Genomic DNA, 22,028 nt, shown 5'->3' with positions numbered 1-22,028 from the left:
CGAATACTCATCACCGAACGCTGAAGAAGAAGAATAAAACGAATACATACGAGTTTGTTTTGCATAATTCTGCATCTAGGGACCTTTTTTGTTTTAATATAAAGTTGATTTTTGCCAGTTACAACACTTACAACTCTATTTCTTTGTGCCATTTGTTGTCATGCCAAGGTCAAGGATTCTAGATTCTTCATCATCGTCGACATCTTTTGTCTGTTAGTGTTACACATCCTTTCCAATCATGAAAGGATGATGTCCATTCTATGCCCAGCTCACGATGCAAAACTCGAGCTGGTGTCAACGGATTTGTGTGCCTCGCTTTGCCCCCGAGGTCCAAAATGAACAGGCAGCTGTCTCTTTTACATGCTCGGAGTCAAAAATGACCGTCGGGGACAAGGTGGTCGCGAGTTATGCCCACTATGTAAGATATGCGTCTTCCACCCCTCCCCCCCCCCCCCCCCCCCGCCCCTTGTCTTCTTGACTTCTTCATCCCATTGTCGCGTGGCGTGTGTGTTGTACGGCAGTGTTTTGAAATGGAAACTCAAATATTGGCCTTGCACACAATGTGGCCAGTTGAGGAGTCATCGTCCGTCCACTTGTCGCTGTTCGAGAGAAAGAAAAAGAGAGTATGGAGAGAAAATAGCTTGTTTGTTGCGAGAAAAAAAGTCTGGTATTTAATTTGATGTAGTGCTTTAGCAATTAGAGATATTGGTCGCTGGTGAAGCATACGGTTAACCATTTGTGTCTACTTTGTGTGAAAATGTGTCCGCATTTCTCTATGCTTGTTTTGTGTGGTTCTTTTTCGTTTAATGTTCCTCTCTAGCACATGCAAGTCCGCCACGCTGCCCCGAAATCATTCTTTGACTTTGTATGTTATTGTTTATTGTAGGCTTCTGTGGAGATGTCCTTAGGGGGTTGGGGGACACTGCTACAGTGGAACCCGCCGTTAAAGACCCCCCAATTTAAGACTTCCTCTCTTCTAAGGTTTTGACTTAGAATTTATATTCAAAACCTTTGTAAATTGACCCCCATTTTAACACTACCTCCCTTTTACATTTAGTCAAGTTTTGACTAAATGTTTTAACGTAGAGGGGGGAATCGAGACGAGGGTGTGGTGTATGTGTGTGTGTGTGTGTGTGTGTGTGTGTGTGTGTGTGTGTGTGTGTGTGTGTGTGTGTATGTGTGTGTGTGTCTGTGTGTGTGTGTGTGTGTGTGTGTAGAGCGATTCAGAGAAAACTACTGGAGCGATCTTCATGAAACTTGACATGAGAGATTCTGAGTATGGTATCTCGAGATTTTTTTTCATTTTGTTTGATAAATGTCTTTGATGACGTCATATCCGGTTTTTTGTGAAAGTTGAGGCGGCACTGTCACGCTCTCATTTTTCAACCAAATTGGTGGAAATTGTGGTCAAGTAATCTTCGACAAAGCCCGGACTTCGGTATTGCATTTCAGCTTGGAGGCTTAAAAATTAATGAATGAGTCTGCTCATTAAAGTTGTCATTAAAATCGATTTTTCGCAAACAGATTTAAAATTGATTGCATCGCATTCTTCATCACATTCTGAATCTAAAAATATATACATATGTCATGTTTACTCTTAAAATGTGATCACAATTAACGAAAATAGATTAATTAATCTTACGATTAAAATTTAAGAAATCGATCCAAAAATGATTTCATCTTATTCTTTATCATTTCCTGATTCCAAAAACATATAGATATGATAGGTTGTATTCAAAACAAGCTCAGAAAGTTAACAAGTATACAGAAAAGCGCGCTTTCCTGCTTAGCACAATACGCTACCGCGCTAATCTGGCGTGTCAATATCACTACGTTTTGCACGTGGGAGGTGAGCGATTTCCTTCACGCGGGGATTGACGAAGCTATACTGTCTTGGTGAAAAAATACAGTGCGTTCAGTTTCATCCCGTGAGTTCGACAGCTTGACTAAATGTAGTAATTTCGCCTTACGCGACTTTTTAACACCTGATTTCAATCAATCAATCAATGAGTCTTATATCGCGCATATTCCGTGGGTACAGTTCTAGGCGCTCAGCAGTGATGCCGTGTGAGATGAAATTGTATACGGCCAGTAGATTGCAGCCTTTTCGGCGCATATTTACCTTTCACGGCCTATTATTCCAAGTCACACGGGAAAAGGAAGACAATTATTAACTGTGCCTAAGCAATTTTGCCAGGAAAGACCCTTTTGTCAATCGTGGGATCTTTATCGTGCACACCCAATGTAGTGTACACGGGGGGAGGTTCGGACACCGAAGAGAGTCTGCACACAAAGTTGACTCTGTGAAATAAATTTCCGCCGAACCTGGGATCGAACTCACGCTGACAGCGGCCAACTGAATACAAATCCAGCGCGCTACCAACTGAGCTATATCCCCGCCCCGGGGGGGTTCTACTGTACAACCTCCAGACATGGTTCTAAACAAATGAAGTGACAGACGACGGGCGCTGTGGCGGGGTGGTAAGACGTCGGCCTCGTAATCGGAAGGTCGAGGGTTCGAATCCCGGCCGCGGCCGCCTGGTGGGTTAAGAGTGGAGATTTTTCCGATCTCCCAGGTCAACTTGTGTGCAGACCTGCTAGTGACTTATCCCCCTTCGTGTGTACACGCAACCACAAGACCAAGTGCGCACGGAAAAGATCCTGTAATCCATGTCAGAGTCCGGTGGGTTATGGAAACACGAAAATACCCGAAAGCGGCGTGTGGCTGCCTAAATGGCGGGGTAAAAACGGTCATACACGTAAAATTCCACTCGTGTAAAAACACGAGTGTACATGGGAGTTTCAGCCCACGAACGCAGAAGAAGAAGAAGTGACAGAGGATGTGCAAAAAGGTGCAGTCGTGGCGGATGATGTAAAAGCAACACACTGACTATTTCACTGTTTGCGGCGGGTCTACGGCACAATTAAAAAGCCGAAGCGGCAGTAAGTTGTTCGAACGACTTTTGGTCAGACAACACTTCGTCAAACAAGTATAGTGAACAAATAATTATGTAAAAATGATATTGTAATACTTATCATTTTCTAAGACAATTAAGAGACACTGAACAACATGCAAACATGAAAACGAGTATACGTCTTTGTTTGGAAATAATGCGCTTCAAAATGCGCAACACACGTATATCTATGTTTGTGGAATATAGTGAACATAGCAATGGCGTATGTACATATACGACTGTAACACACACACACACTGACACACACACAACCACACACACACACACACACGCGCGCGCACACACACACACACACACACAATCACACACACACACACACACGCATACACACACCACCACCCCCATCACTGCCGTGTAAAGGCAGAAGGAAGCAAGTCCATGAAACATAGTTTCGAGAAAATCGACTTTTTGTGTTTGCATCACTGTTTTGGAATGAAAAGCCTAAAATGATGTTTTTGTTTGCTGATAACATGAAGGGCATTATTGTGCGTTTCTGCTATGAATATTAAAACCATCTTTTGATTCATCACGTAGAAATAATGATTTTTGTGGACTTACTGCCTTTTGCCGAATTAATTCCCCAAACTCATTCACTCAAAAATAATGGTAAAAGGCAGTAAGAGGACATACTGCTTTCTGCCAAATTATATCCCGACTTAAATCTTATTTTAAAAAAATGGCAAAAAGCAGCATTGGACTTACTGCTTTCTGCCATATTATATCCTGGTCGATATATCTGGCTGAGAAAAGGGCATAGAGCAGCAAGTGGACTTACTGCTTTCTGCTAATTTATTATCTCCGAAAATTGAAAGTAAAAGAAAATACACGCAACACTGCTTTTGGAACTGTTTTTCAAATGTGACTTTACGTCCAATGATTTCGTGAATTTCTGAATGCACAAACAACTTCCTTGGTGAACAATCTTGTATTTTCTTTTGTGATTAACTGAGACAAATGTTCCCGTTTTCTGAAATTTCAACACATGCTCAAGTTAGACTTTGTCTTGGTTCCTCGTTTTGCTTATCATTCTGTGGTCGCTCACTCATGATTAACTTTATTGTTAATCCGTTCTTGTGTCATTGATATCGTTTAAAAAGACCATTATTTTTCATACAAGTCTTGATACTCTCTTTTGATATTCACAAGACAAATATTGACTTGAACGCAAGTCTTTTAACATTAAAATAAAAATCTAAGAAAACGTTTACACACACACACGCTTTTTATCCTGCTGCTTGTCTGTAACACACACACACACACACACACACACACACACACACACACACACACACACACACACACACACACACACTTTTCTTTCCTTCTCACTGTCTTTCTCGCTTTCGTTTGCTAATAAGAATTAGAATCCAGGATCTGACAATAAGACGTTTTATTTATTGAGTTTGAGTCTTGACTAACGATTTACAAAGGACACAAAATTAAAGCAACAGCATGACAAAAATAACTAGTGTGTCAAGCCGCCATTATACCAGAATTAAGAATAGGTCATCGTGCAGTCTTGATTTCCAAAGTACATGAAATTAAAGCAACAGCATGACAAAAAGAACTGGTTTGACAAGCCGCCATTATACCAGAATTAACAATAGATAATCGTGCAGTCTTGATTTCCCAAGGACACAAAATTAAAGCAACAGCAAGACAAAAAGAAATGGTTTGACAAACCGCCATTATACCAGAGTTAACAATATTATCGTGCAGTGTTGACTTTCAGCTGAAGTGTTCCACTTTTGAACAAAATTTGTTTAATTAGTCTTGAAAACTGTGTGATGAACTATATAAACATTTCTTGTTGTACACCATTTGCTAGTAGAATTACATAGTAATTCACACACTGTCCACAAACATTGTAGTTGAGTGTTCAACTAGCAAAACCACAAACCTGCAAACTATGATGTAGTATATTTATTTATCACCCCATCTACCCCAGTTACAGTCTACATCCCTTCTAAAACTATTCACTGACATTCTGCCATCCGACTGATGACAATTATCAACTACAGCGATTAACTGGATGCAGATTTTTTTCCATGAGCCTGTTTTGATAACTAACAAACAACATACAATCCCCCCCCCCCCCCACCTCCTCCCCCTCCTCGTCCCCACGTTCTGCATCTCTGCGCTCAGCATCTGTTATTGTCAAACTGAAAGTTGTCAGTATTACTCCTCTTCCTCTTCTTTGGCCCATAACCGTCGTATGCTGCTGGCATTTTCATTTGGGCAAGTTCCATTGTGGCCTCTTCTCCTGCAAGCCGAGGTGGTTGTATCTCGCAGTTGCAACCTGCCAGCAACGCTTACACATCTGTCAAATGAAAAAGGCAGCAAAAGTGAGACATTTTATTGACAAATCTCCTCCCCACCCTCCTTCACATCATCCTTTTCCTCTCCCGCGCACATCACCTACCCCCCCCCCCCCCCCGGGCTACTATAATGACAAACGATTACTGCTGCTGCTGCTGATACTAATACTACTGCAACTTTCTTTCTTTATTTGGTGTTTAACGTCGTTTTCAACCATTCAAGGTTATATCGCGACGGGGAAAGGGGGGAGATGGGATAGAGCCACTTGTCAATTGTTTCTTGTTCACAAAAGCACTAATCAAAATTTGCTCCAGGGGCTTGCAACGTAGTACAATATATTACCTTACTGGGAGAATGCAAGTTTCCAGTACAAAGGACTTAACATTTCTTACATACTGCTTGACTAAAATCTTTACAAAAAAATGACTATATTCTATACAAGAAACACTTAACAAGGGTAAAAGGAGAAACAGAATCCGTTAGTCGCCTCTTACGACATGCTGGGGAGCATCGGGTAAATTCTTCCCCCTAACCCGCGGGGGGCAATACTACTGCAACGAAAATGATGTAAAGATGTTGCTCGTTTTAAAATATACCTCTTCAGCCCGAGAAAAGAAAGGAATGAAAAAATGTTGCACGCTATTTTTGGCTGTGTCAGTGAAACATACCTTGTTTTGGGCCCTTGAACATAAAGGGTCAGTGGTGGCGAGTATCCCTCAGTGTGCTGCAGCTGTCGTCGCTGCCTGTCCCACTTCGACTCACATTTCTGTCAAATACAATAGGACATAATACTTATTCCGATGGCTGGAAGCACAAAGAGACCGGAGAACAATCCTCCAGTATAATGTCATACTGTTCCAGATCTAACACGCTGTCAGCGCTCAAGACCACAAGTCACTCATTCTAGATCAAAACAACTATCTCTTTGTATTAGAAACATGCTAAATGCATCCATAAATATCATGATGAAAATACGGAGCAGAAGTGAATAGTCAAGAAGTCACGGTAGAAGTAGCGTACAACAACAAAACTATAATAAATGGGCATTTGAACTATGGCATTTTACTTGCTAGCTCCGTAATGCAAGTGCACATTAGAATACCCAAATCAGTCAGAAAATCAGTGTTGTCGTTGTAAATTCTCATACACCTATTGAGAGAGAGTCATTTCAGACCGGAACGCAAAACTGCCAACAACAAAAATGAAACAAACAAACCAACTTACTGCAGTTGCTTCGGATGGTTGAACACGTCGGCAGCAGCTCTCATCGCCATTTTCCCCGACAAAGGCCAGGGAAATAATGATACAATAAGCTTAGTTCTGATTGGTTAACCGCAGTCAGGATTACAAAAGGGTGAACGCGATTGGCTAATGGACATAGAGCGCTAAACCATGCAAACTCGTTTTGAGGCTTGCAAGGAAGTAAGTCCAGTGCAAACCTGAAAACCAAAAGTCCCTGGACTTGCTTCCATTTGCCGATTTTTATCCTTTGATTATTTTTTTTTTAGTGGACTTACTTCTTCAAAAAGTCCATAAATATTGATCGCACATCTTAGAAATTTTGACACAAGATGCGCCTTTTTCCCCTCTGCATTATGATATGAAAATCTCATTTTTACCAAATTTGGACTTACTGCCTTCTGCCAATACACGGCAGATCACCCCAACAACCACCTCCTGCCTGCATACCAACCTGCCGTTTTGATCACAAAAAATAAGTTGATGTCAGCCAGTGACAATAGATAATTATGCTCACTGAGATGACTCGTAGCGCCAACAGCCTGGGACACTGGCGTTCAGTGAAGCGTGACAGTAACATGTACCAGTCCTATCCGTTCAGTGACACTCAGACTCCCGTTATATGCCCTTTCAAACGATGGCTAGGCTTGTGTGCTTGGGAAAATGGAGGTGCGGGACTGGGGGAAGGGAGAGGGCGGGTTCGACAAGGGGCGTTGATCAATTTGTTTGATCATGGTCAAGGTGTCAACAGTCTTGTGTGTGTATTTGTGGGAGGTGTGTAGCTGGGTATAGGTATAGGTATTGGGACACTCATTGAATGAGATAGGCCTCGCGGCCTTTATACGTGTGTGTGTGTGTGTGTGTGTGTGAGTGTGTGTGTGTGCGTGTGCGTGTGTGAGTGTGTGTGTGTGCGTGTGCATGTGTGTGTGTGTGTGAGGTCGTTTGTGTGTGTGTGCGTGTGTGTGTGTGTGTGTGGTGTGTGGTTTGTGTGTGTGTGTGTGTGTGCGTAAACTTGTGTGTGTGTGTGTGTGTGTTTGCGTGTTTGTTTTATGTGTGTTTTCATGACTTAGTGTGAATGTGTGTGATTGTGTGTGCGTGTGTGTGTGTGTGTGTGTTTGTGTGTGTGCGTGTGTGTGTGACTTGGTATCAGTCAGTGATAACGGCAGAGAAAGAACCGTTGGAGGTACCTTTGGTTGCTTGCGTGTATGTGCCGGCAATCTGTGTTGGTCTCTGTGAGGACGACAAAACCATGAGATTAACAAAAAGATATGATACCGTTATAGCGGTAGTGCGGGTGACAATGCAATGTTAGCCGTTCTTTGTGTTTGCCCGCAGGGGGGGGGGGGGGGGGTAATCATGTGTTGCTTTAAAATGCATGTCAGTCGACCAAGTCAACAAACGGCATCCCTGTTCGAACCATTACAGAGTCAGCATCTAAAATATGATCGTCATAATGTTACTGTGTATCTTTAGGAACGGCCAATTGAGTACAGTGGAACCCCCCTTTTAAGACCTCCAATAATCTGAGAAAATCTGGTTTTATTAAGGAGGGAGTCTTAAAATGGGGGTAGTTTTACAGAGGTCGTGAACAGAAAGTCTGAGAAAAGAAGGTCTTAAAAAGGAGGGAGTCTTAAATTGAGGGGGTCCTAACAGGGGGGTTCCACTGTACCTCAGGTGCACTCAAATCTTTACAGTTAATTTTAAAAGCCTATTGTTGGCTGTCGAGTGTTTTCAGACGTAGATTGCACAAAACAAATGCAATTGGCAGTGTTTACGAAAAGAGAGAAAAAAAGCTAATACTACGAGAACTAACGGAAGCTTTTTGAAAAAAAGTGTTCATTCATTTTTTTCCAGAAAACAAACGAGCATAATTTGTTAATCAATTGAACCTTAGGCCTGGCGCTCACCTATGTAACTTCAGCAGGACAGACGATGCACTGCAGATTATCCCAGCCCGCCACACGTTTCGTGACAGGAAAACAGGCCAAGTGCTCGTCATAATCCCTATCGCAGCACCAATAATATGCAGTGCGTCGTCTGTGTCGCTGAAACTGCGCAGGTATATTCTGCCCCTCACCAGCTGATGATAAGGCGTTCGCGGACACTTAACTTGAATGTAATGTGCGATTAATAAGAATGCCTTTAGGCACCTAGAACTAAAACAGTGAGTGGTGATCAACACTGAAATTAAGGAATTAGGCACCCTGCCATCCTACCCGACAGAGTTTGCACACACACACCGCGAACAGACCTTTCCGAGCTCCCTTGGCTTGTTACCTACCTCTAAATTCACGAACGAAACAGGGCCATTATGGGTCACCCAAAACCATTGACCATGATGTCTTACCTGTGTGTGTGTCTCAGTGAGTGTTGAACCGTGTCGCCGTTATAGGTCTAGCTTGCATGCTAATCTAGTGTAGTGGAGCCTGTCCATTTCGCTGACTGGCCGTTTACACCTCAGCGAGCTTGTGCTGCGACTACAGAAGATCGAGGGCCAACTTGAATACTCAACACGTAAGCCAGAGAGCGCGACAAAGAGAGAGAGAGAGAGAGAGAGAGAGAGAGAGAGAGAGAGAGAGAGAGAGAGAGAGAGAGAGAGAGAGAGAGAGAGAGAGAGAGAGAGAGAGAGAGAGAGTCCTGAACAAGAAGGGGGCAGGGCTTTCCTTACTACGAGTTTGAGTCTGCCTCAGGTATAGGAGGGGATAGAGTGTTCTTCGTTGTTCCTTCTGACTCGCTCGCCGCGTCTCGCTCTCCACCACAAAAACAACTTCGTGGTGACACGCGTGTGGTGTTTGACGAGCGCTGTTTAGCTTTGATTCGAGCAGGATCTTCCGCAAATGAAAGATGCCGTGATCTCTGGGATCCGGACAAAATAGGTGTGCGTGCTTCGTCAACTTCCAGGTATGAAACAATGTAAAAACGGCCTTTTAACAAGTTTGCGGATTTTATGCGTGCATGATTTTTCTTTCTGTGCTGTAACAGTTCTAGAGGAAGTTTCCTCGTTTCGTAACAATCAACACAAAACAGCGGAAAAACACTTCAGTACATTGAGAAAAATGATTGCTGGATGATCGACTGTGTTCGAAATTAGATTTCCTTTGCTAGGGGGGATAGAGTACACACCTTATTCTCTGAGCAAGGCTAGGATCTTGACTGCTTCATCGGGGTTTTCAGATGCATGACTGAACGTCCGTTCCACGATTAAAGTATACGACTGCATTAACATTTTACATAGTAGCAATTAGTAAAGGTAAATCAAAGCAAACCGGAACGTTTGCCGTGCTGTTATAAAAACTCTCTACAAGAAAAGACCACTTCAATTGTGTCGTGCTCTCTGGTGGCGTTTAGGAGTGATCTCCGACATGCATTAATTTGTGCGCACAAGAAGAGACGTGTTGCTGTGACTGAAGTGGTTGATTAGTTGTGTCGTCGTCGGGTGGCTGACGGAGTTGCAGTGGATGTGGCAGTAGACGATGGAACGGGAGACGACACAGAGGATGTGGCGGCGGGTGGTGTTGGGGATGGTGCTCATTTCTGTGAGTCTGGACTCCGCTACGGCGATACCAGGCAGCAGTAAGTAGTGGAGTTTTGTTATTGTTGTTGTTGTTGTTTTTGGTGCCGGGTGGTGGTTGTGCTTTGGGTTGTTTTTGTTGTTTGGTTATTTATATCGTCGTCGCTGTTATAGTTGTTAATGTTTAATTGTTGTTGTCGTTGGTTGTTGTTGTTATTGTTGTTGTTGTTGTTGTTTTTGTTTTTGTTGTCATAGTCGTTGTTGTTGTTGTTGTCGTCGTCGTTTCTGTCGTTGTTATAGTTGTTGATGTTTTAATGTTGTCGTTGTTATCCGAGTCATGTTTGTTGTAGCTTGATAGTAATTTTTAGTTTCATCACCTACGTCCCAACTTTCTGCTTTTGCAATCATACCTGTTTGGTTGGAGGATGTATGCAAAACTTTCGTTATTTTGATTTCAACTGATTTTTTGTCGGCATTTTTTTCCCTTCTGCATCTTTGATTCCCCCCCCCCTCTCCCTCTCTCTCTCTCTTTCTCTCTCTCTCTCTCTCTCTCTCTCTCTCTCTCTCTCAGTTTACCAGTCTCTCTCAGACAGCCACTTTCTGTTGCCAGTTTTAGAAGACATACTTTTTTGTATATGCTTTCATCGTCGTGTGGCACTTAATGCCTCGATCAGGTACTGCTGTTTGATAAGTACATGAAGATCTACTTGTATATTTCATTTCAGTTAAGTTTTTTTTTTAATGATTATGTGTACAATGTGTATGTGTGTGTGTGTGTGTGTGTGTGTGTGTGTGTGTGTGTGTGTGTGTGCGTGCGTGCGTGTGTGTGTGTGTGTGTGTGTGTGTGTGTGTGTGTGTGTGTATGTGTGTGTGCGTGTGTCTGTGTGCGTGTGTGTCTGTATGTGCATGTATGTCTGTGTGTGTCTGTGTGCATGTGACCGTGTGTGTCAAAGTGTGTGTTTTAATGTATACCATTACCAATGACCATGTATGCTATGAACATTTTTTTTTCCTCTTTGTCTGATTTAATAACCATGTTTTTATGTTTTTGCTTTGCTTCTTCTTCTGCTTTAATATTATGCACTGGTTAGTTAATTCCCTCTTGGGCGAGGGCTGGATGAAAAAAGATCTTTGCTGTATCTACTCCATTACCCTCGAAAAATAAAGTTGGTTCGTTCGTTCGTTCGTTCTCTCTCTCTCTCTCTCTCTCTCTCTCTCTCTCTCAAGTGTTACCAGATTTATGTTTGTGTGTTGACTTCGGAGGTCCTGTTTTACATTTCAGTGCGCAAAAGGCTTCAATTTGTGCAGCAAAAGGACTACTTACCACAAAACCTTCACACACACACACACACACACACACACACACGCACACACGCACACACACACACACACACACGCACACACGCACACGCACACACACACACACACCCACACACACTGAGGCCACCAAGCACACAGTCCTGAATGAAATGGGATTTACTTCCACGATGACAAAGAAGAAGCTCACAGCTAAAGAAGGAGACAGGCCTAGCGAAGAGAACGTAAGGCCTTCAACAAATATAATCAAACACTTAAAGAGGGGCTTGCTGATAAAATATTCGCATCGGCGTCGTAAAATTCTGTCATAGGCCCACACAAAATCCAACGATGAAAACCTCACATCCAACCAAAAAATAAAAAATAAAAAATAAATAAAAGAAAAGAAGAAGGATCGACAAACCGAGAAAACTTTACCCCCTTTCTTTTTCTTTTCCTAAAAGTCCACTTTTGTTTTATTTGCCCTCCTCCCCTCCTCGCAGTCCTGGCCCGTTGCTGCATTTGACTTTTACACCTCTGTGTCCCACAGACAAGGAAAGACAACCGCCCTGCATGAGTCTCTTTTTGCCTCCCTTTGGAGAGTAGCGCTCAGCACACAAATAATGGTGCCAACGGCAATGACGCCAAGGTTTGGGGGAAAGAGACCAAATATAACGTTTTTTGGCAAACTCCTGCAAAGAATTCGGAGTGGCGGACGCGTGTGAAAGTAAAGAGGGGAGTGGGGGAGGTGGGGGGGGGGGGGGGGGGAGGAGGAGGAACAGCCCGGCGTAGGGTTGGGGCTTGGGGGAATTGTTTTAAGTTCCTTGCTGGAAAAATTTACTCCAGCCATGACCACGTCTCTTGAGCACGTTTTGAGTGTGCCGCTAAAATTCCGACCTCTCCCTCCTTTCGTTAATTAGTACAAGCGTAGTCATCTTGTGTCTTTCGGATTCATTATCATGTGTGACGCTGGAGGAGCATGGAAATTTGAGAAGGGGGCGATGAAGAAGGGGAAGCGAAAAAAGAGAGAGAGAGAGAGAGAGAGAGAGAGAGAGAGAGAGAGAGAGAGAGAGAGAGAGAGAGAGAGAGAGAGAGAGAGAGAGAGAGAGAGAGAGATACTTGAATTTAATTCTTTTTAAGAATTAAGATTTGAGGCTACGCCTTGTCTTACAATCTGTCCTTGGGACGCACAGACAGACAACGATAAAATTAAAAATTAAAAAGTTAAACAAGTTAACAACAAAACGAGGTCGGAAAACTTGAGCATGTGATGATAAAGATGACGATGATGATGATGATGATGGTGATGATGATGACGATGATGAAGATGAGGCAGAGAGAGAGAGAGAGAGAGAGAGAGAGAGAGAGAGAGAGAGAGAGAGAGAGAGAGAGAGAGAGAGAGAGAGAGAGAGAGAGAGAGAGAGAGAGATATCCTAGCATATAACCACGTCATGTCCCAAATAGACGCTAGTTCTGGGGACAGAAATATTAAGTTAGCATAGCAGCAGAGACACAGAGACAGAGACAGAGAGAGATATAGATAGGGAAGAGGGAACGAAGAGGAAGACAGGGAGGAGAAACACGCACATAGGCTGACAGTAAGCGAGTCGACTGACTACGGTTTGCAACAAACAAAAGTTTGCGATTGCTTTGTAAAGCTTTTTTTTCTTCGTTCATGGAAATGTCAAACCAATGTTACTATTCGTAACACTGTTTCTTCTTATATATATATATACAGATATATATTATATCGTTGCAAAGATAAACAGACAGACTCCCGGACAGACAGACACAGAGAAAGAGACGGAAGTTCATCTTTGTGGGTGTTTCGATAACTGACATACATAATACAACCCGCTGTTTGTGTAAAATCTGATCTATCTCTGCCACGCCCCCTACCCTTTTTCCTTCCTCCATCGTAAACAGGGTACGGGGTTGCGGGAAGAAGAAAACAAGTCGCGTAAGGCGAAATTACTACATTTATTTGTCAAGCTGTGGAACTCACATAATGAAATTGAACGTAGTCCGCCGCTAGTGCAAAAGGCAGTGAAAGTGACGAGCCTGTCTGGCGCGGTAGCGGTTGCGCTGTGCTAATCAGTAAGCCTTTCTTCTTGTTAGAATTGGTCCACAAACACTTTCAACCGTCAACATGTTGGGTTGCCACCCCTTGTTCCTCGTAAGAATGTTGTAACCGCCGTCTAGCCGAGTTATCCCGGATGTTTTCGAAAGTTCTGCCCGGAGTTGTACGAAGTGATGTCACTCTACCCGGGCTTTGGAAGTAATCATAATCGGTTTCGCTTCAGTGGGGCTATTACCCAATGGTCAGGGTCGAGCTTGTTGTGGTGGACGGCTACTATTGTAGGTATAAGCTCAAAAGTGCGGTAATATGCCCAAGGGGGTACGATTGTGAAGTCATTTGGCGTAACCCGTGTCAACGCCCCCTTTGGGTGACCTACGTTTGTGTACGCATTATTTCTGCATGAATTTGGAATTTGCAAACCAGAGTAGGTCACTTACACCTGCCCAGGTACAAATGACACTCTGATTCTCATTGTTCAACTCGTATTGATGTTTCTCTTGCTGTCCTTGTATCGCAGACGGATGCATAGTAGTTTATCACAAGTCATCCAGAACGGGCGAAAAACTGACTGCGAAGGTACATGTTCACACGGGAATCTCGGTAATCAGTAAGCCTTTCTTCTTGTTAGAATTAGTCCACAAACACTTTCAACCGTCAACATGTTGAGTTGCCACCCCTTAATTGTTCCTCGTAAGAATGTTGTAACCGCCGTCTAGCCGAGTTATCCCGGATGTTTTCGAAAGTTCTGCCCGGAGTTGTACGAAGTGATGTCACTCTACCCGGACTTTGGAAGTAATCATAATCGGTTTCGCTTCAATGGTCAAGGTCGAGCTATTTTGTTGTGGTGGACTGCTACTATTGTATAAGCTCAACAGTGCGGTAATATGCCCAAGGGGGTACGATTGTGGAGTCAGGCATTTGGCGTAACCCGTGTCAACGCCCCCTTTGGGTGACCTACTTTGATCAGAACACAAACGGGTAGCACTTGCGGCGTAGTTTGAACAGCCTTTTGAAGACCTGTTGACAGGCGGTGGCAGGGGCGGATTAGGGGTGTGGTTACAGGGGTTCCGGAACCCCTCCTCACCTCCTCGGCTGTAAAAAAAATAAAAAATTATGTCTGTGAATGTTGTTCTTGTTTCTGGCTGTAAAGCCGGGGGAATATGTAATTATTTAATCAGTATTATTTTTGTACAGTTTTAACTGCCAATCCAATGTCTTCCTTCCAACCATACTATATGATGTCGGGAGCAGATACCAGTGAAGATAAATTGCCATTTTTTAATACTAACTTTAAAAGAAATAATGAGTGGCTGCTGACACCAGTTGATCATGTTTAAAATCAAGGATAAGCCACATACTGTTTATAAAATAGCTACAATTCTTTAGCTTCAGACTTGGATTCCAGGTTGTAACCCCCTCCCCCCCCTTCGGGCTTAACTGCTCCGCCCCTGGGTGGCGTCATGTACCTGCAATATTATAGGTGTTTCCGGGTACCTGGTGTATAATGTGAACATCGCGAAAAGCTTGATTACATTGTGTAAGTGTTGTGGGGTTTTCATTGTATGTGTACCCAACAAAAGGCTTGATTACCTTGTGTAAGTGTTGTTGGGTTCTCAGTGTATGTGTTCTTAGCACACACCATGGCTGCCACTCAGGCCCTAGGTTTTGCGGATCTCTCAGTGGATGTGTAAGCCTTACTAACATATTACGTTTGGTACCGCAGTCTTCAGTGAACAGTGGTAAAATAAAGTCAGAGAAAATAGGGTTATATAAAGGGCAGGGAGTCTTACAACTTTAGATTTACATAAGTTATGAAACAGGAAAGCTGTTACGGAAGGTCTTAACAAGGGAATTGTAACAGAGCGTCTTAAAATGGAGTTCCACTTTGTGTGTACACCTCGGAGGGGTTCATTATCTTGTGTAAGTTTTTGAGGGGATTTTGCTGTACGTGTACTTTGCGAAGGGCCTCATTACTGAAAAAACAGATTACTTACCTCTTCTAAATATATGTAATTGGACAAATACCGGGTGACACTGTGACCTTTTCGGATAAGTATACAGGTGTGCCGTGTAGGTGCTACTCAGCGTAATGCACTCTATGAAACTATGGGGGTCCTTTACGTCCTCACAGATACTAATATAGGGACATAAAAATAGGTAATGTGTAAGGGGGGGGGGGGGGGGGTAATGCACTCTAAGCCTAGAATCACTATAGAACTATTTCAGAGCACTTGATGTGACATACAAAGCTCGCTCTTCACCCCCACCCCCCACCGTGAACTTATTCCCCCGCCACTACTTTATCATAATTATATGGCGTTGTTCTTGGTAAGCAGGTAGTAAAGACAAAAGTAAATCAATGAACTATGAATGAATGCAAAGATCAAAACCACCAGGGCATCAAGACATTGTTAAATCAATAATCAGTAAATCAATATAATAATATAACAATTCAATGATTCAACAAAACAATGTATGGGAAGATATGGGCCTCGTCCTTCCTAATGAAAGAAAGGGCATACTCCATCGGTGATTGAGAAAGCTTTAAGGAGATATAGCGAGACAGGAGAGAGAGAGAGAGAGAGAGAGAGAGAGAGAGAGAGAGAGAGAGAGAGAGAGAGAGAGAGAGAGTGGGAGAGAGAGTGGGAGGGAGAGAGAGAGTGGGAGAGAGAGAGAGAGAGAGGCAGAGATAGAGAGATAGATAGATAGATATATATATATAGAGAGAGAGAGAGAGAGAGAGAGAGAGAAAGAGAGAGAGAGAAAGTGCACACAGACACAGAGAGACAGAAAGAGAGAGAGAGACAGACAGACCAGAAAGAGACAGGACAGAGAGAGAGACAGACAGACAGACAGACAGACAGAGACAGAGACAGAGAGAGACAGACAGAGAGTGAAACAGAGGCAAACAGACAGACGAGACAGACGAATCAGCTGCTGGTTTAATCCTTTGAAACGACTGTGCGATCACATACACATTTTTTCTACAAGCTCCTTTGAGCATTTCGCCGACTTTCGACTCTCTCCCTCTCTCCCTCTCTCTCTTTCTCTCTCTCTCTCTCTCTCTCTCTCTCTCTCTCTCTCTCTCTCTCTCTCTCTCTCTCTCGTTCAGAGCGCGACACGTCTGACATGTTGTAATGTCAGTTTGAACGTACACTCTTATTCATGCAACTTTGTGTAAATTGCACTATCGGCTTCGGTTTCGATATTTGAGTGTTCTAATACCCTTCTCCAAATCCAGCCCAACTTGCAATGGGCATATTGCCTGAGCAAATAAACCATTCTGATTCTGATTCTCTCTCTCTCTCTCTCCCTCTCTCTCTTTCTCTCTCTCTTTGATCGATTCTCCAGGTCGTCAGCTTTCCTCTCCACCTCAGACAGTCGTTCCTCCGTTTTGGAATTGACTGCCCGCAGTTCGTCGTTATCCTGGCGTAGCTCACGTACCTCTTCCCTCAGACCCACTACCACTTTATTCATTACGGAGATCTTGGATTTCGTTTTTCGTGTCATCGATTTTGGTGTTTAAGTTTTGCAGTGCGTTCATCACATCAACGAGCGTGGGTTCATATTGTGGCTTGAACTTGGATGATGATGATGATGATGATGATGATGATGATGATGATGATGATGATGATGATGATGATGATGATGATGATGATGATGATGATGATGATGGTGCGGCATTTTGGGAGCTCTTCTCGGCGCTGGTGCTAAACAAATTAAGAGAACAATTTATCCCATTAACATATACAAATCCAAGCATTTTTCGACTGAGCTTGCTCTTAGCGTCACCTCAAGAAACTGTTGTCAGAAATGTGTCCCTGTATTTGTACAAAGCCTTTAAATTAAGAGATGTTGTAACCTCTTAGTTAAATAACGTGTAGTGTATGTTTTAATCTGTAGTGTTGTATGAGTATTATTTTGTTCCATTTTGCACCTGTTGAGTTCAGTTATTTGCAATGTTAACCTTTTGTTCACACCCCTTTATAAGGGGCTATGGCCTATTGAATAAATTATCTGCGTATCTGCGTATCTCTGTCTCTCTCTTTTTCACTCTCTCTCCTGTCTCTCTATATCTCTTTCTCTACCACCGATGGAGTATGGAGTATGGATAATGGAGTATGGGGTATGGAGTATCCATCTCACGGTCTGTCTTGCCTGTCTGTCTTTGTGCCTACTGGCATTTCTTGGCACAAGCACAACTAAATCGAAATTAGTTGACCTATGCACGGTTGTTGACACCGAGCTTTGGGAGGACTTGGCTTGCTGAACATTTTGAAATAGGCAAGGAACCACCCGTATCCGTGACAAAACACAAAAGCAAACAAACCCACCGAAAACAAAAACAACGTGACCAACAATTACTAGCGACCAAAGGAATACGGATGAAACTGGTTGTTCCGGCAATTACACGGGTCACCTGCGCTGTCCCACATGACGATAATTATACAAGGTCTGCGAATGGGGATAGCTCACGATGGCACTTTAGGCTTCAATGGCTGGGTTAGACTTTCCCATTGCACTGGTTTACAGGTAACTCTGACAGCTGCAATCGTTATAATGGTCTATACTCCGAGCGATGTAAGCATATATTCTCAATGGTGTCAACTCGGTCAATTGCTCATCTTTCAACAACAGAAGAAAATTGGTCTAAAGTAAACACTTATAAAAATGAGGGGGTGTGAGTGTATATTTTGGCGCACGGGTGAACTTTGTAAGTGATTGAGCTTGCCACTTTGCGTTGATATTATTTATCATTTAAACGATAACTTGTTTTGCTAAGTGTGCACCAAGAAAATAAGCATGGCTCTGAAAATTGCAAACAAGAATGTCGTTTTAGACACTTACCGTGTCAATGCAGTAAGGTGTACAATTTCTAGTTATGAAACCCATCATTAACGAGAGAGAGAGAGAGAGAGAGAGAGAGAGAGAGAGAGACAGAGACAGAGACAGAGAGAGACAGAGACAGAGAGACACAGACAGAGACAGAGAGACAGACAAAATCGGTCTCTGAAACACTTACCGTTTTCAACCTATTTGTGTATTCACAAAAGACATAGACCAGTACTTTCGGTGTTTTTTATTTATTTTTCAATTACGTTAGACATTGTTTCAACGCCTCTATAAAAGTAATTGCGTTTTGTTAGGCGAACCGAGGCGTTACTGATTAAACAGAAAGGGAATTCTACCGGCATTCTTAGAGCCCCATGCATGACCTTTCCTTAATCAGAATAGTAGTGCCAAAAGAATGAACTTGCGGCTAGAACAATGAACTAACCGGCAACTCTTGTGGTACAAGAAACATGTTTATGGTCGCTTGGGCAATGAGATAACTATAATCCGTGTTGAGAGTAAAAGCTAGTCGGTTTGAGAATGTGTTCCGTGAATATTTTGGAATGCCCTAACCACTTCACCAATGTAAAAAAAAAATGAGAAGACTCAAGAGAATGCTTTTAAAATGTGGATTTCTTTTCCATTTTTTTTTTATCCTTTTGTATCTTTTTTGTCTACTTTTTTTCTTTTTTTTTCCTATCCATTTTCTTTTTTTTTCATTTTAAAACGACAATTTGTAAAGAGTCCACACAGAGTTTTCTTTGTGGGAGGTACAGCTAGGTGACCTTTGGTTTACTGTTGACTCAAGATGCAACACATGTACAACAAAAGGATACGTTGTATGTAAAAAGCAATATTTTCTTTACTGTCTGAAGCACAGTCGGCAAAACCCCAGGTATGTGTAAATTGAATCTTCTTCCACCCATGTTTCTCCTCATTCTCTTTATTCTCGTCCAAATGTTTCTTAGACTTTTTAGAGAGAGAGAGAGAGAGAGAGAGAGAGAGAGAGAGAGAGACAGACAGACAGACAGACAGACAGACAGACAGACAGAGACAGGGAGACAGAGACAGAGAGACAGAGACAGAGAGACAGAGAGAGAGAGAGAGAGAGAGAGAGAGAGAGAGAGAGAGAGAGAGAGAGAGAGAGAGAGAGAGAGAGAGAGAGAGAGAGAGAGAGAGAGAGAGAGAGAGAGAACAACAAGAACAAGAACAATTCTTTATTTTAACGAGGGTAATAGAGTAAGCAGTGATCTGCTTTTTTTACATCTGGCCCTCGCCCCAAAGAGGGACTAGTCTAAAATTGCTAAAGAATAAGCAAGTAAAGAAAACTACTGCTACATGATTAAAATAAAATGAGAGTAAGAAGATATCATCAATTTATAAGTTCTGTGGTGCGGCCCGGGTCCTCCGTCTTCAGCATTCGGGGTTTTCTGTCGGGGTTACCTCACCCTTAGCTCATGGCCCGTACGTCCTACCCTGAGAGCACAGGGGGGAGGATTTGCCGGGATCCCACCCGGAGCTAGGGTTTTAATGCGCCGTTAATCGCATTAGATGAGTCCCGTCAATGGACGATGGAGCATTTCAAAGGGGGTAGCAAGCGGCTGATCTCCATATCTGAAGACCGTTCCCCTATCCGCCACCCGGGGACGCGCTGGGTTGGGGGTGGTCGCCCCACTGAAAATCCCACACTGGGTTAAGAAAGATCAGCCTGTCCCAGAGTTGTGCATGTAATAACATGGACAGCTTAGCTACCTTGGGGTTGGGTCCAGATTGACACTTGATAGACATAGAGTCTTGTCGCAGTTACAGTTTTGAACTGAAATTGATCATGAAATTATATATTGCAATGCCTAAACATGATGGCTCGTACCTCGGTTAACGTCGTTTTTGTTTCAGAATCCTGCACTATGAAGTAAAATAGTACGTTACATTGACATGTCACTTTACCTCGAAAGCGCGTTCTGATTGGTCCTCACCTACGATTGACTCGCAGAGAATAGAGCAAGTTCTATCTCCCGAAGCTACGAGAGACTCGCTTGTGAGTGACTCGTAACTCTATCACAACTCGATCTTACGATCAAATCGGCTGTGTGACCGGGCACATCGTGGGAAAATTGTCCCGTGTGAACCTGGCTTTAGCGAGCCAGTCAGGGTCTGTATAACAAAAGTAATACTAGCGAAGATGCAGATGGTTATTATTCATTATCCCATGACCTGCCTCTTTGTCTCTGTTAGCTGAGGAGGTGATTATTCTGAATAACCCATCACAACCATATGGACAACCCATCACAACCGAGTTTCGATCTCAACTGTCATTGGTCATTGTCTTTGATTTCAGAGTACAATTGAATAATTTATAGAGGTCATCTGCATATTCAGAGTTTACAGATGGACTACTTTGTTCAACATACGACTGAAATATTTTGTGGTGTCAAAGTCAATATCACGTATAGGTACAGGCCTACATGTGTCAATATTGAGAAAATAAAGAATACTTCATACGATACGCAAATTCTGCATGGATTTAAAGAGCGGAGTCGAGATATTTCGCTGGCTGAAGCGACTGCATGGTCAAAGGCATGTTCAACGAGTATCGCGAGTGGGATCAAGGGACGATACTCCCTAATTTTTACACAGACAGCCATCTACCGAACCGTGAGAGAGAGAGAGAGAGAGAGAGAGAGAGAGAGAGAGAGAGAGAGAGAGAGAGAGAGAGAGAGAGAGAGAGAGAGAGACAGAGACAGAGACAGAGACAGAGAGAGAGAGAGAGAGAGAGAGAGAGAAATCAAAACACAACCCAGTCACCTGGTAGTTCGAAAACTCAATCTGAAACTGACATCGATTGTCGAAGGCATGCCTGCGGTGCATTACTCTGGAAAAGTTGTCGTAGCTGGGAACCCGTTGAGATCCATTCCAACGCCAAAAAAATTATCAGAAGAGTCACCATGAAGTCAAATCAAACGTTAGGTTTTCTCATTTGGTTATTTGCATTGGCTTTAAGTGTATTGCTTCGATTGATAGCTGAATCTGCTTGCAACCGTGCTGTTCAAGACTGTTCGAACTGTCGTCTGCTAGACGGGCTTGTGTGAATCCGAGTCGAGTCAACTGCGGGGTCAAGTTCAGCGACAAATGAGGGAGTGGCATCAAAATGAAAAGAAGAAGACGAAAAGAAGTTGGAGATACAGTTAAGATATATGGGGAAGAGAAGAGGATGTGAGGTGTTAGATGTATCCAACCTTAGGTGTTCAAACTCAAGACCGGGACAAAGTAGAAAGCGATGTACCGCGACCGACTCTCAGTGCCGACATACAACTTCCAAGCTGTATTGCTTAAAGGCACAGTAAGCCTCCCGTAAACCATCACAGATACGGCCAGGCTTGTACACACAGTACAAACACCCTTTAATTTAAACACTCACCGATTGAGAACATCCTAGGTGCCCTCCGTAAAGAGCGAACAATTTTCAAAGAATTTATTTTTGCGTGGTTTATCTTACCCCTGAGCCATCGTGAACCCGTGTGATCCAGTTTTCCTTTTTCACAATGTAGTCGTCAGTTAGTCATTTGAATGCGACTCGATGTGAGCTTATTTACAATAGCACGTTTTTATGCACGAAACAAACAGCTGTGGTTCACAAGAACTCCAGCGATGGCTTTTGACTGTTTTAGGAACGGCGATATGCACTGATAAACCGTCGTCTGCTACGACCCTTGCGTGACCCTGCTTCCGGGCTTTTCTTTTTTCAAACTTTCACAACTTCGAATTGTACTGATCT

General features: G+C 43.0%; 1 protein-coding gene and 1 long non-coding RNA gene across 2 annotated transcripts in view; one reads left to right on the top strand and one right to left on the bottom strand.

Annotated features, from left to right (window-relative positions):
* Positions 1 to 4,350: 4,350 nt before the first annotated feature.
* Positions 4,351 to 6,773, bottom strand: LOC138945938 (uncharacterized). Its single transcript, XR_011449139.1, has 2 exons — positions 5,963 to 6,773; positions 4,351 to 5,295 (listed from the first exon to the last, which is right to left on the bottom strand). It is a non-coding gene; the product is annotated as an uncharacterized lncRNA (long non-coding RNA).
* Positions 6,774 to 9,252: 2,479 nt separating this feature from the next.
* Positions 9,253 to 22,028, top strand: part of LOC138945934 (uncharacterized) — a 165,348-nt gene continuing 152,572 nt past the window's right edge. The window contains exon 1 of the mRNA XM_070317463.1: positions 9,253 to 10,106. Within this exon, the coding sequence (XP_070173564.1) occupies positions 10,007 to 10,106 (100 nt within the window). The 5' untranslated portion in view covers positions 9,253 to 10,006. The remainder of the gene's footprint in view (positions 10,107 to 22,028) is intronic.

Source organism: Littorina saxatilis, linkage group LG1, assembly GCF_037325665.1.
Source record: "Littorina saxatilis isolate snail1 linkage group LG1, US_GU_Lsax_2.0, whole genome shotgun sequence".
Classification (NCBI taxonomy): domain Eukaryota; kingdom Metazoa; phylum Mollusca; class Gastropoda; order Littorinimorpha; family Littorinidae; genus Littorina; species Littorina saxatilis.
Note: the sequence above shows the minus strand (reverse complement) of the source record. Positions and strands in the feature narration are given on the sequence as shown.